This window comes from Bombina bombina, chromosome 4, assembly GCF_027579735.1.
Source record: "Bombina bombina isolate aBomBom1 chromosome 4, aBomBom1.pri, whole genome shotgun sequence".
NCBI lineage: Eukaryota > Metazoa > Chordata > Amphibia > Anura > Bombinatoridae > Bombina > Bombina bombina.
The window spans coordinates 796,377,696-796,394,051 of NC_069502.1; the positions used below are offsets into that span (position 1 = coordinate 796,377,696).

The 16,356-nt window shown below is 38.9% G+C and overlaps 1 protein-coding gene across 1 annotated transcript in view; it reads left to right on the plus strand.

Annotated features, from left to right (window-relative positions):
* LOC128657002 (gastrula zinc finger protein XlCGF57.1-like) overlaps nt 1-16,356 on the plus strand; it is a 71,978-nt gene that overhangs the window by 8,601 nt on the left and 47,021 nt on the right. Inside the window, exon 2 of the mRNA XM_053711217.1 lies at nt 4,859-5,008. Within this exon, the coding sequence (XP_053567192.1) occupies nt 4,963-5,008 (46 nt within the window). The 5' untranslated portion in view covers nt 4,859-4,962. The remainder of the gene's footprint in view (nt 1-4,858; nt 5,009-16,356) is intronic.

Genomic DNA, 16,356 nt, shown 5'->3' on the forward strand with positions numbered 1-16,356 from the left:
ATGTCTTGAAGATGGACCCACTCCGCGCCGGATGGATGAAGATAGAAGATGCCGTCTGGATGAAGATTTCTGCCGCCTGGATGAGGATGGATGCCTAAACTTACTTTCTTGCATTTCAAATAAAGATACCAAGAGAATGAAGAAAATTTTATAACAGTTTTATGCTACGGCATTGTAGTGTAAAACTCATAACTACTGACTTTAAAATGCGTTAGGAATCTTGACAGTAGAGGGTGTACCGCTCACTTTTTGGCCTCCCAGGACAGACTCATAATACCGGCGCTATGGAATTCCCATAGTAAAAGGCTTTACGAACTTTGCGTAAGTCGGTTTGCAGTAAGGCCAAAAAAGTGTGCGGTACACCTATACCTATTTACTAACTACCTAGTTAAAGGGACACTGAACCCAATGAAAGTTGCTTAAAATGTCATGCTCTATCTGAATCACGAAAGAAAACATTTGGGTACAGTGTCCCTTTAAAATAAATACAAAGTTACCTGGAAAATAAAACCTAACCTGCCTTACAATAAAACCTAACATTACAATTAAATAAAATAAATTAAATTAATAAAATACAATCATGTAAATTACAAAAAAATAAACACTAAATTACACAAAATAAAAAATACAATTATCAAAAATAACTTACTCCTAATCTAATAGCCCTATCAAAATAAAAAAGACCCCCCCCCCCCAAAATAAAAAAACCCTAACCTACACTAAACTACCAATGGACCTTAAAAGGGCCTTTTGCAGGGCATTGCCCCAAATAAATCAGTTCTTTTACCTGTAAAAACAAAATACAAACAACCCCCAACAGTAAAACCCACTACCCACACAACCAAACCCCCCAAATAAAAATAAAAAAATAAAATAAAAGGGCATTTGGATGGACATTGCCCTTAAAAGGGCATTTAGTTCTTTTACATTGCCCAAACCCTAAGCTAAAAATAAAACCCACCCAATAAACCCTTAAAAAAACCTAACACTAAACCCTAACGATCCACTTACAGTTTTCGAAGACCGGACTTCCATCCTCATCCAAGCGGGCAGAAGTCTTCATCCAAGTGGCAGAAGTCCTCATCGAAGCCGGCAGAAGTCCTCATCCAAGCCGGCAGAAGTCCTCATCGAAGCCGGCAGAAGTCTTCATCCAAGCGGGCAGAAGTCTTCATCCAAGCGGACAGAAGTCTTCTATCTTCATCCATCCGGTGCGGAGGGGGTCCATCTTCAAGACATCCGGCGCGGAGCATCCTCTTCTTCTGATGGTCGCTGAAGAATGAAGTTTCCCTTTAACTGACGTCATCCAAGATGGCGTCCCTTACATTCCGATTGGCTGATAGAATTCTATCAGCCAATAGGAATTAAATGGGAAAAATTATATTGGCTGTTGCAATCAGCCAATAGGATTGAGCTTTCATCCTATTGGCTGATCCAGTCAGCCAATAGGATTGAGCTCGCTTTCTATTGGCTATTCCAATCAGCCAATAGAATGCAAGCTCAATCCTATTGGCTAATTGCAACTTTTTCCCCTTTAATTCCTATTGGCTGATAGAATTCTATCAGCCAATCGGAATGTAAGGGACGCCATCTTGGAAGACGTCACTTAAAGTGAAACTTTATTCTTCAATGACCATCAGAAGAAGAAGATGTTCTGCGTCGGATGTCTTGAAGATGGACCCGCTCCGCGCCGGATGGATGAAGATAGAAGATGCCGTCTGGATGAAGACTTCTGCCCGTCTGGATGAAGATTTCTGCCGCCTGGATGAGGATGGATGCCCGGTCTTCGAAAACTGTAAGTGGATCGTCTGGGGTTAGGGTTAGGTTTTTTAAGGGTTTATTGGGTGGGTTTCATTTTTAGCTTAGGGTTTGGGCAATGTAAAAGAGCTAAATGCCCTTTTAAGGGCAATGCCCATCCAAATGGTTAGCTTAGGTTTATTTAGATAGAATTTTATTTGGGGGGTTTGGTTGTGTGGGTGGTGGGTTTTACTGTTGGGGGGTTGTTTGTATATTTTTTTACAGGTAAAAGAGCTGATTTCTTTGGGGCAATGTCCCGCAAAAGGCCCTTTTAAGGACCATTGGTAGTTTAGTGTAGGCTAGGGGCTTTTTTATTTTGATAGGGCTATTAGATTAGGAGTAATTGGTTTTTATTTTTCATAATTTTGTATTTTATTTTGTGTAATTTAGTGTTTGTTTTTTTTGTAATGTAGATTATTGTATTTTATTAATTTATTTTATTTTATTGTAATGTTAGGTTTTAGTGTAAGGCAGGTTAGGTTTTATTTTACAGGTAACTTTGTATTTATTTTAGCTAGGTAGTTAGAAAATCGTTAATAACGATTTACTAACTAGCCTACCTAGTTAAAATAAATACAAACTTACCTGTGAAATAAAAATAAAACCTAAGCTAGCTACAATGTAACTATTAGATATTTTGTAGCTAGCTTAGGTTTTATTTTATTGGTAAGTATGTATTTAGTTTTACATAGGTTATTTAGGTAATAATTTTAAGTTTAATTTATATTTATTTTAATTATATTTAAGTTAGAGGGTGTTAGGGTTAGACTTAGGCTTAGGGTTACGTTAGGTTTAGGGGTTAATATATTTATGTAGTGATGTGGGAGGCCAGAGGTTTAGGGGCTAATAGTTTATTTTATTATGTTTCGTTGTGGGGGGCTTATTATTATTATTATCGGTTAGTTATAGAGCGCCAACAGATTCCGCAGCGTTATAAACAAATGCGGAGTACAACAAAACAATTATAGGTATCAAATGGGTAGAGGGCCCTGCCAAGAGTTGCACTGTTGTAGTCAGCAGTTTAGTGGTTAATAGGTTTATTATTGCGTCGGTGTGGGTGGACAGCAGATAAGGGGTTAATAATCTTTAAATAGTGTTTGCGATGCGGGAGGGCAGCATTTTAGGGGTTAATAGGTTTATTATAGTGGCGACAATGTCGGGGAGCGGCGGAATAGGGGTTAATACATTTTTGAAGTTGCGGCGATGTCCGGAAGCGGCAGATTAGGGGTTAATAAATTTATTATAGTGTTTGCGATGCGGGAGGGTCTCTGTTTAGGGGTTAATAGGTAGTTTATGTGTGTTAGTGTACTTTTTAACAGTTTAGTTATGAGTTTTATGCTACAGCTTTGTAGCGTAAAACTCATAACTGCTGACTTTAGATGGCGGTACAGATCTTGTAATTTTAGGCTGTACCGCTCACTTTTTGGCCTCACAGCAAAACTCGTAATACCGGCGCTGTGGGAGTCCCATTGAAAAAGGACTTTTTTAAAAGTGCGGTACTGACGTTGCATGGCGGCCAAAAAGGTGTGCGGTACACCTGTTCTGACAAGACTTGTAATAGCGGCGTTAGGGAAAAAGCAACGTTATGAAGCGTAACGATGCTTTTTCACTCATAACGCAAAACTCGTAATCTAGCTGTTTATTATTATGTACCTCTCTAAAATTTGTGTACAAATGAGTATCTAAGTTGCCCCTATCTATGCATGAGAGATGCTCTCTGATTCTCTCTCTCAGTGTCTTAGTAGTTTTTCCAATGTAGAATTTTTTACACGAACATTCATTTATGTATATATTACATATCTATCTTTGCATCTTATAGTTTCTTTGATATTTAATTTGAATTGATTTGTAGGTGACATAATGCTTTTAATCTTAATGCTATGTTTACATGATCTACATCCTATTCATGGAAAGAATCCTTTAAGGGGATTGCCAGTTAGATTACTTTCATTTCACTGGGAGCTAGCAGACTTTTTATATTTTTCGCTTTTTTATAAATTACATTATTATTCAAAGATTTGTTCTCCCCTATTATTGGATCAGTTTGAATAAGATGCCAATGTTTTTTGAGTATTTTAGTAACAATCACATTGTCTGTATTAAAGTATGTAACAGAGGGAATATTAAAAGTCTTTGTTTTTTATAGAATTTTCCTTTTTATCTTTATATATTAAAAGATTTTTTCTCTCTATTTTATCTACCTCTTTTTTTGCTTGTGACATGATTTCTGAACCATATCCGCTTTCTGTGAATCTTTTTTCTAAAATATCAATTTGTTTCTCATAGTCTCCAATTTTAGAACAATTTCTTTTTATTCTTATAAACTGGCCTTTTGGTATATTGTCCTTCCAACGGCCCAGGTGGCAACTGTCATAATGTAAGAAATTTTTATATACACATTATAACATATAAATTTATATGTATATAAGCATATACATATATATTTATAGAGAACAGCCCATAATGTAAAGGCACTTTTCACTGCCATTTTTTTTTCTAACACTCCACACCCGCCACTTTTAACCCTTAAAAACTGCTTTGTGCAGTTAAAAAATAAAATAAAAATGCTGATTTTTTTTTTATTTTACTAAACTACACCACATTTAGGGGCCGATTTACTAATGTCTGCCCGACATGATACGTTGCAGCGTATCATGTCTGACAGACATTACTGAATGCGGACAGCATATGGTGTCTGCATTCAGCATTGCACAAGCAGTTCTAGTGAACTGCTTGTGCAATGCCGCCCCCTGCAGATTCTCGTCTTAAGACCGCTTCTTCTTAACTGCTGTTTCCGATGAGCCCGCGGAAACAAGGGGAACAGGGGCCATTCGGCCCTTGTTAAATCGACCCCTTAATGTAGAGGCCAATTGGGGCACATTTTCTGAGCGCTAATTGCTACCGCAAGCTCGCTGTAGCAATAATCAGTCACTTGTAATAGCTGGTTATTTATCGCTCACCCGTAAACGGACAGGTGTTGGTCACACATAATTCACAGCTTTTCCCCTTATGACAATGTACTGTATGACTGTACATAGACTCATCTCTTTCTCTCTGTGTTTAGGCTCCTATTACAGTGAAGATCACGTACAATACACAACACTGTATTTGTCAGTAAAGGAGAAACATTATAAGAATATCTGACAAGTTCAGTTGCTGAACAAGACAATGTCGGACAAGAACCAAACCTCAGACCTTCCGGATGCACACCGAGGTAAGCAGGACGTCACGTGCATGTCACCTGGTTTTGTCATCACAATGGGATAATATTTACAGTAACAAACCAGAAACATCAGTGATTGCCTTAAAGTGATAGTAAATTTGCACAACATAGTAAAGCCGTGCTAGCTAAACAGCACTCAAAAAACAAACAAAACACTTCAGAGCTTGTTGAGTGCCGTATAGCGAGCACGGCTATTAGATACAAGGTGGAAACGTCACCTCTTGAAAAAAATAACTTTTGTGTTGTTCGGCAAGAGAAAGGTAATGTAATAAACAATGAAAATAATAAAATTAGGTTACAGTGCATATTCAATTAAAAATAATAAATGATTTGTTTAATTTAATGCATTGATTCTGTATAGCTTTACCAGATCGTGCAAATTTACTATCACTTCAAAGGGACATAAAGTCAGTAGTATGTTTGTGATATGCAGAAGTTTATATTAAGCCGCATTTAAATACCTTTTTCCTTGATAATAAAAGGATCAACATTCATGGTTCATAAAGAGCATGTGATTTGTTCTCTTGGTATCCTTTGATGAAAAGTATATGTACATACCCTAAGCAGCAGCAGTGCACTAATAGAAGCTAGCTTGTGATTGGTGGGTACACGCCTTAGGCTCTTGTCATTGACTCATGAGATGTGCTCAGCTAGCGCCCAGTAGTGCATTGCTGCTCTGAAGCTGACTTTAACTATGTGTTTAATATCTTTGTAGGAGTTAAAACATAGTTTTATGTAACCAACCATGCAATAATAAAATGCTGTAACATATAGAGCGTTTTCTTGTACTTTTATGTCCCTTTAAATGGGGTGGTGCTGATGTAATATTAAACATGGCTAATACATTGTATATTTTACAATGTCTTGCACTAGTGTGCTTTGTCTGTATAACACCAGCATATTACTGACGTATATATATCCCTTTAATTAACTCAGTATTTATTGGCACAGAGCTGTGTAGTTACTATAATGTGTATGTGATGTTGTTGGTCACATACAGTGAGGACTAACTCAGGGGTTTAATAAGGGTTATAGGCACAGAGATGTGTAGTTATTATAATGTGTATGTGATGTTGTTGGTCACATACAGAGAGCACTTAATCAGGGGTTTAATAAGGTTTATAGGCACAGAGCTGTGCAGTTACTATAATGTGTATGTGGTGTTGTTGGTCACATACAGGGAGCACTAAATCAGGGGTTTAATAAGGTTTATAGACACAGCGCTGTGCAGTTACTATAATATGTATGTGGTGCTGTTGGTCACATACAGGGAGCACTTAATCAGGGGTTTAATAAGGTTTATAGGCACAGAGCTGTGTAGTTACTATAATGTGTATGTGATGTTGTTGGTCACATACAGGGAGCACTTAATCAGGGGTTTAATAAGGTTTATAGGCACAGAGCTGTGTAGTTACTATAATGTGTATGTGGTGTTGTTAGTCACACACAGGGAGCACTAAATCAGGGGTTTAATAAGGTTTATAGGCACAGAGCTGTGTAGTTACTATATTGTGTATGTGGTGTTGTTGGTCACATACAGGGAGCACTAAATCAGGGGTTTAATAAGGTTTATAGGCACAGAGCTGTGTAGTTACTATAATGTGTATGTGGTGTTGTTGGTCACACACAGGGAGCACTAAATCAGGGGTTTAATAAGGTTTATAGGCACAGAGCTGTGTAGTTACTATAATATGTATGTGGTGTTGTTGGTCACATACAGGGAGCAGTAAATCAGGAGTTTAATAAGGTTTATAGGCACAGAGCTGTGTAGGTACTATAATGTGTATGTTGTGTTTTTTGTTTACATACAAGGAGTGCTAAATCAGGGGATTAATAAAGTTTATAGACACAGAGCTGAGTAGTTACTTTAATGTGTATGTGACGCTGTTGGTCACATACATGGAGCACTAAACCAGGGTTTTTACTTGGGTTCCGGGGGCGGTACTACCATTGGTGCGGCAGGTGCAGGGGCACCAGGGCCCAAGAGCTGGAGGGGGCCCATAACAGCATGCCTGTACATAGGTATATTCAGAATGTGTACAATTCTAATTCAAGGAAGCCTTGTATTAGGGCAAGTAGCAGGTCCATCTGTCTATCCTCAAAATCACTATATAGAGCAGAATGTATTTTATTTAAAAAAAAAAAAAATGTTGCACCAGTGCCTTCTGTTGAGTAGGTCCGCTACTGTTGGGTTCTAATGAAGTTTCCTACTGTGATGGTCCCACTGTGGTTTTATATTGTCATAGACATAGATCATTACAGATTTACTTCATATGAGACAATAAATGACCATCACTATTTAGCTTTAAAGGGACATTATACCGCTGAGTACAACTACAACACTTCGGTCACTACTCACCATATTTACTCATATTTCACCCTTTTTACAGGTGCTGAATGCTGTAGCTTTGCTTTTTAATACAGGGCAAAGCCATATTGGAGTTTTCTCACAGCAGTAAAGTGCGCTTCAGGTTATCACATAATACAGTGTGTGAGGCTTTATATTTTTGCAGCTTTTATACATATGGGCCAATTTATCAAATTCCATATAGAGCTTTTTCTTGTACTTTTATGTCCCTTTAAATGGGGTGGTGCTGATGTAATATTAAACATGGCTAATGAATTGTGTATTCTACAATGTCTTGCACTAGTGTGCTTTGTCTGTATAACACCATCATATTACTGACATATATATATCCCTTTAATTAACTCAGTATTTATTGGCACAGAGCTGTGTAGTTACTATCATGTGTATGTGATGTTGTTGGTCACATACAGTGAGGACTAACTCAGGGGTATAATAAGGATTATAGGCACAGAGCTGTGTAGTTACTATAATGTGTATGTGGTGTTGTTGGTCACATACAGGGAGCACTAAATCAGGGGTTTAATAAGGTTTATAGGCACAGAGCTGTGCAGTTACTATAATATGTATGTGGTGCTGTTGACCACATACAGGGAACACTTAATCAGGGGTTTAATAAGGTTTATAGGCACAGAGCTGTGTAGTACTATAATGTGTATGTGGTGTTGTTAGTCACATACAGGGAGCACTAAATCAGGGGTTTAATAAGGTTTGTAGACACAGAGCTGTGTAGTTACTATAATGTGTATGTGGTGTTGTTGGTCACATACAGGGAGCTGTAAATCAGGGGTTTAATACGTATTATAGGCACAGAACTGTGTAGTTACTATAATGTGTATGTGATGTTGTTGGTCACATACAGGGAGCACTTAATCAGGGGTTTAATAAGGTTTATAGGCAAAGAGCTGTGTAGTTACTATAATGTGTATGTGGTGTTGTTAGTCACATACAGGGAGCACTAAATCAGGGGTTTAATAAGGTTTATAGGCACAGAGCTGTGTAGTTACTATAATGTGTATGCGGTGTTGTTGGTCACATACAGGGAGCAGTAAATCAGGGGTTTAATAAGGTTTATAGGCACAGAGCTGTGTAGTTACTATAATGTGTATGTAGTGTTGTTGGTCACATACAGGGAGCACTAAATCAGGGGTTTAATAAGGTTCATAGACACAGAGCTGTGTAGTTACTTTAATGTGTATGTGAGGCTGTTGGTCACATACAGGGAGCACTAAACCAGGGTTTTTACTTGGGTTCCAGGGGCGGTACTACCATTGGTGCAGCAGGTGCAGGGGCACCAGGGCCCATAACAGCATGCCTGTACATAGGCATATATAGAATGTGAACAATTCTAATTCAAGGAAGCCTTGTATTAGGGCAAGTAGCAGGTCCATCTGTCTATCCTCAAAATCACTATAAAAAAATGTTGCACCAGTGCCTTCTGTTGAGTAAGTCCGCTACTGTTGGGTTCTAATGAAGTTTCCTACTGTGATGGTCCCACTGTGGTTTTATACTGTCATAGACATAGATCATTACAGATTTACTTCATATGAGACAATAAATAACCATCACTATTTAGCTTTAAAGGGACATTATACCGCTGAGTACAACTACAACACTTCGGTCTCTACTCACCATATTTACTCATATTTCACCCTTTTTACAGGTGCTGAATGCTGTAGCTTTGCTTTTTAATACAGGGAAAAGCCATATTGGAGTTTTCTCACAGCAGTTAAGTGCGCTTCAGGTTATCACATAATACAGTTTGTGAGGCTTTATATTTTTGCAGCTTTTATACACATGGGCCCATTGATCAAGTTCCGTATGGAGCTTGAAGGACCGTGTTTCTGGCGAGCCTTCAGACTCGCCAGAAACACCAGTAATGAAGCAGCGGTCTAAAGACCGCTGCTTCATAACCTGTCCGCCTGCTCTGAGGCAGCGGACAGACATCGCGTGAACTCAACCCGATTGAATACGATTGGGTTAATTGACACCCCCTGCTAGTGGCTGATTGGCCGCGAATCTGCAGGGGGGTGGCGTTCACAAGAGCTGCTGGTGCAATGCTGAATGCAGAGAGTGTATAGGCCCCACAGTGTAAAAGTTAAAGGGACAGTCTACAATAGAATTTTTATTATTTTTTTTATTACCAATTCCCCAGTTTTGCAGTTTATTAGCTATTTACTTGCATTTAGTACTGTGTTGTGCTAAATCTTAAAGGGACATTATACCCGAACATTTTCTTTCATGGTTCAGAAAGAGCATGCAATTTTAAACAACTTTCTAATTTACTTCTATTATCTAACTTGCTTCATTCTCTTGATCGTCTTTGCTGAAAAGCATATCGAGATAGGCTCAGTAGCTGCTGATTGGTCGCTGCACAAAGATGCCTTGTGTGATTGGCTCATGTGCATTTCTAGTTATTCAACAAAGGATATCTAAAGAATTAAGCAAATTAGATAATAGAAGTAAATGTGAATGTTGTTTAAAATTGTATTCTCTATCTGAATAAATAAAGAAAATGTTTGGGCTTAATATCCCTTTAAATAACTCCCTGGGCACGAACACAATGTTATCTATATTGCCCACATGAACTAGCAGTCTCCTGTTGTGAAAAGCTAATACCAAGGCATGTGATAAGAGGCTGTATTTAGTGGCTTAGTAACAGACAGAAATTTAGATGTTTAATGGGACAGTCAACACCAGAATTTTTGTTGTTTAAAAAGAAAGATAATCCCTTTATTACTCATTCCCCAGTTTTACATAACCAACACTGTGATAGAAATACACTTTTTACCTCTGTGATTACCTTGTATCTAAGCCTCTGCAAACTGCCCCCTTATTTCAGTTCTTTTGACAGACATCCATTTTAGCCAATCAGTGCTCACTCCTGGGTAATTTCACCTGCATGAGCTCAATGTTATCTATATGAAACTCATGAACTAATGCCCTCTAGTGGTCAAAATGCATTCAGATTAGAGGTAGTCTTCAAGGTCTAAGGAATTAGCATATGAACCTCCTAGTTTTAGCTTTCAACTAAGAATACCAAGATAACAAAGCAAAATTGGTGATAAAAGTAAATTGGAAAGTTGTTTAAAATTACATTCTCTATTTAAATCATGAAAGTTTTTTTTGGACTTGACTGTCCCTTTAAATGCTATAAAGCAGTGGTTCCCAAACTTTTTCGGTTCAAGGCGCATTTAATGTTTCAAGATTTTTCCAAGACATCCCAAGTCAAACCATAGTTAATTTTCAGATCTAGCTTGCTTATTTAATAAAACCTTGTCCATTTTTTAGGAAGATAAATAATATGCACTTGCAGTACAGTAATATAATTAACGTGATAACTGTAATAGTAACTTCTTCAAATACCAAAGATGGAAAGGAGTCTCTTTTTTTTCAAGAAACACTATTGTATCTGTAGGTAAGTAAGTAAATGGTCTGGGCTCACTTACAATTAAAATGTGGGATTGTAGGTAAACATGGGTAAGTACCAGACTGTCTCAAAAACTGCCAGTGATAGGTTCAATAATGCAGGATCCGGATGAGACCGAATATGCAGCTAAACAAACATAGTGGTTACAGTTCAATAACGCACAAAAACTGCCACAGCCACACAATATCAGGGCTAAACGGCTGCACTGCCACACAATATTAGGGCTAAACCGCATGTGTGTGTGTGTGTGTGTGTGTGTGTGTGTGTGTGTGTGTGTATATATATATATATATATATATATATATATATATATATATATATATATATATATATATATATATTCGTCCTGAACTGACATTACCTCTTGCGTAGTCGCATCTGGGTGAGTTCATTCTCTGGCGCCCAGTGGCGCTGCGCGGTGCATCATTCATGAACTAATGGGTGTGACCAATATATTTTGTGGTGCTCAGTTCGGGAACCACTGCTATAAAGTATATTCATATAACCATGTTGATTGTACAAAGCTGGGGAATGGGAAGTAAAGGCATTATCTTTCTAAACAATAACAATTTTAGTGTAGACTGTCCCTTTAAATAACATATATTTAGGGGGGCGGAGCCTGGAGCTCAAGAGAGATGGTGGGGAAATAGAGGAGCTCCGCTAACCACTGCTTATATAACTAATTGCAGAGGGCAAATATCTGAAAGCATCTATACCAAAAGCTTCATGGAGTGATTTTGACACTAGCGGTGATAGCCAAGAGGGTATTTGAGAGGAGGGGAGGACTGATAACCCGCTAAAGCAAAGTTGAAAAGACGGAGCTAGCCGCCATCTTGACCATGCGGTTTATGATCTGACGGAGCCGACAGTTCACAGCACACTGGCATGTCTCTGCAGCGAAAACAAAACTTGACAGCGCAATAGGGAACCGGATCCCAGAGAGACATACAAACAAGTAAGCAATCTTATGCAGGGGGAATAACGGTGGGAACAAGAGGTGAAGGGAGGAATCCCCATCTCCCCCAAACAAAGATTAAAAGCGAGAGAAGTGCATACAGAGTAGGCTCCGAGTCAAGGCTGCACAATTAGGAGAGCACTGAGATAGTCAGACGGTTTAGCAAAACAAACTAAAACAGCCTAAAAGTATGGGAATACGTAGCAACTAAAAAGTGATGTCTGCAGGCCCAATGCTCATTTGACCATACAGAGTAACATAAATGCACAATCAGAAAGACACCGGGTAACCTACTAGATGAAACTATACTCAATGCTCACTATTTAGCTGGACATGACGAAGGGCTGAGCTGTCTACAACACATATACACATAGCAAGCTGTGAAGCAGACGACTAGCGACGCCATACCTAAATAGCACAAAGAGGCTTCCCTATTGGGGGGACAAGAAGCATAATAACACAGTAATGAATGCAATGTGAGCCTTATTGCCGATAAGCTGGATACCTCAAGATCCAAATACATATCACTGTTGAGCATCACTGGCTGCTGAAATGTCCACATGAATATGTAAATATTAACAGAAAGAGAAAATAAAAGTCTATGCATGAGATGAAAAATTGAGAATTTGAATATCTTTATCTGCAACAGGGTCTAACACAAGCAACTGATTTCTGACTGACAATGTTTAACTTTTGTTTTGCTAAAGCCTGAAAGGAAAATAATTAAACCCTTAGGAACTGAGGGGACTGTGTTGGGCGAGAGGGAACATTACAGCTCTCTCTTTCTGTTAAGACAGCTTCTAATCCCTTAAGGCTGACTTTATATCGATACCATGGCAGCCAGAAAACAAAATAAACCCTCTCAAGGCATCAAAACCCCTACAGCTACTCTGTTTTTTAAACCCATAAAAGAGAAAACGCTGGATTTAGCAAATAATGATGCAGAGGAAGATGTAGATTCTGAAACAGACTCTCAAATCAACGAAGACGACTCTATCCCTGCAACAAGAGCAGATTTAAAAACCTTGGTATCTAAACAAGATATCAATAAAAACTTAGAAAAGTTGTGGGACAAGTTCGATGCATTCCAAAACACAGTGACTAACAGCCTTACGGAGATTAAACAAGATGTTGCAGACCTTGGCTCTAGAGTGGCGGCTTTGGAAGAAGCCGACACCACAGTATCGGAAGACCTCACCAATGTTACCCACCAACTAACTACACAGCAACAAGAGATCAACGATTTACAGGAAAAATTGGAAGATCTCGAAAATAGAAGTCGTAGATGCAATTTACGTTTAAAGGGAATCCCCGAATCTATTGCAACAGAGGAACTGCATATCTATCTATATCAGCTCTTTCAGGCCATCACAGGGGAAACGGAGGAAGGCAAATATCAACTGGAAAGGGCACACAGAGCACTCAGGGCCAAACCAAAGGGGGAGGCTCCACCAAGAGATGTGGTTGTGAAATTCTCCAGATTCCCAGAGAAAGAAGAGGTTTTGGCAGCAGCAAGGAAGAACCCCACGTTCAAATTTCAAGGATCAGTGATCCAATTTTATCAAGACCTCTGTGTCAAGACACTACAACGAAGAAGCCATCTAAGACCCCTCACTTCAATGTTGAGGAAACATCAGATCAGATACAGATGGGGGTTCCCTTTCTACCTACATATCTCACACAATGGAAGATCTCTGAGCCTCAGAGAACCGGCAGAAATTCCAATGATCTGCAGTAAGTTGAATTTGGAAACGCCGGAATTACCACAGCAGGACAAAGAGGTAAATATACCACAATCATCTACCGGTTCATCCCTTCCACAAAGACAAAAATGGACAAGGGTTGCTAAAAAAAAAACCAAGACATGAAGGCCTGATTCTACACAAAGGTATGAAATATGTTACATCTATTTTACACCAAGAATAAACATGAGGAAAAGTCACTAGACATAGAACTTTTATTCTTCCTCATTAACAAAGTCCTTCAGACTGAAATGCCATAGGACATAAGCCAATCTGGTTATCGGGACATTAAATGTATATAGGACATGACCTGATATATAGGCTTTGTACAAACTTCACTTAAAAATTTTTTGTGTGATATAGATAGTCTAAGATAACCGTGCAAACATGTTATGCCCAATGACTCTCTACTAGCAGTGGAAACACACTGTACTTACATTATAGTTACTGCAAAGGGGATGGGTGGAGTGGGAGGGGGAGTTATTGTTCTTTTCTGGGTTTTTCTTCTGCAGACAGTTAGGATCTGCAAAGGAAATTGTTTTTTTACTGTTTTTTCTGTCTTCATTCACTGGTGGGGAAATGTTGTTTTGAAATTAACCTGTAACTGGCAAAAGTATATGCTTGTTTCTGACTGTATATATCATTTGTTTGAGATATCTGTTGCCTCCAAGGGAAGGGAGGCTTGTATAACAAGACCATGGGAATATCATAGAGTCTGGAATAAAGGCGGGTCCAGAGGAGAGAGTCCCACACCTCACACCACAAACTGTAAGTAATGACTGGAGACATACATTTAATATCACATAATGTGAGAGGCCTTAATACAGACCTTAAACGTAGGACAGCAATGACCCAATATATGAGACTTAAAGCCAACATAATATTTCTTCAAGAGACTCACTTTACAAAGGATGTCATACCAAAGTACTGGACGAAAAGCTTCACACAGCATTACCATTCAGCAACAGACAAAAAGAAGAGAGGGGTTTCAATTCTGATTCATAGATCCTTGGGGTTTGTGGTAGAGGAGACGGTTAGTGATCCAGAAGGGAGGTTCTTAATAGTGCGGGGGAGATTAAGAGATAAGCAAATCACCCTATGTAACATATACGCGCCAAATGAGACACAAATCTCATTCTTTTCCCACATCTCATTTTTGCTGACTCAATGGTCACAATATAGGATTTTACTGGGTGGAGACTTCAATGTGGAGATGTATGCATACCAACCCACAATTAAAACTAAGTTGACTTCAAAACAACAAAGACATAATTCCATGATTAAAAAAATTAAAGAAGTTTTTCTAACACACAATATTATAGACTCGTGGGATACCTTGTATGGAAGGACTTTAGACTATACTTATTATTCACATGTACATAAAAGATATTCAAAACTAGATTATGTCTACATAAGTCAGGTGTGGATCCCAGATCTGCTTTCTACTATTATACATGCATGCGCATGGTCCGACCACTCTATAGTCCAAGTTAATATTAAGGATACATTTCATACAAGCTCAACACGCTCATGGAACTATGACCCGAATGTACTACAGAAACCAGGCACACTAAATTCTATCACACAAACTATGCAAGAATATTGGAGGTTAAATACGGGCTCCACAACTAATACAACTTACACGTGGGCGGCACACAAGCCATACCTAAGGGGATTACTCATTAAAGAAAAAGCGATCCTTTCCAAAGCAAATAGAAGCCAGATAGACTTATTACAGACCCAGATAGACACCCTCACCAGATTACACCAACAACAATTATCAAATACAATATTTCAGGAACTACAATCCAAGAGACTAGAACTATCCACGATTTTGAATAAAGCGTCTCTTAGAGCGGCCCATAGGTTGAGGTCACACTACTTTCTTTATTCCAACAAACCTGATAAATATTTAGCACACAAACTCAGAGAACAAACCAGATCCTTTTCAATCCCACTGCTACAAAGGGAGGATGGGGTGTGTACTTCAAATCCACAAGAGATAGCTAACGAATTTGCTAACTACTATGCCCATCTTTACGACGGGGAAAAAACACATCGAACCGAACAAAATAGACAGCTGCTGCATAGATTTCTAGAGGATGCCAACCTCACACCAATAGATGACCACATTAACGATGCACTAAACGCAGAGGTGTCGGCTCGGGAGGTCTTAACAGCCCTCAAGGAGCTTAAGCCGGGAAAGGCGGCAGGTCCGGATGGATTCCCAGGGGAATATTACAAACTTTTTAAGTCAACTCTTACCCCCCATATTATCAAATTCTGTAATGATATTTTACAAGGAAGGGATATCCCAAAGGAAATTTTGCAGGCTAAGATAGTCGTGATACCCAAACCTGGACGAAATCCAAAACTATGTAAAAATTATAGACCGATATCCCTGATTAATCAGGATATTAAAATCTTCACTAAAATCTTAGCAAATAGACTCAAAATACACTTACCCACCTTAATCCATCCGGACCAGGTAGGATTTATCTTAGATAGAGAAGCTCCAGACAACACCAGACGGGTGATCTCCCTGGTCGACTACCTAAACAAAACACGAACGCCTTCTCTGATCCTCTCTCTGGATGCGGAGAAGGCGTTCGACAGGATAGACTGGGGATTTATGCTGGAGGTCATGACCAAGATGGGATTCGAGGGACCGTTTGTCCAGGCAATAAAAAATATATACTCATATCCCACAGCACACATAAGAGCAGCGGGCTACCAATCCAAAGAGATAGATATCAGGAACGGTACAAGGCAGGGTTGCCCTTTGTCACCGCTTCTATTCGCTATCTGCATAGAACCTCTAGCGGCTAGGATTCGTCTTGCCCGTGA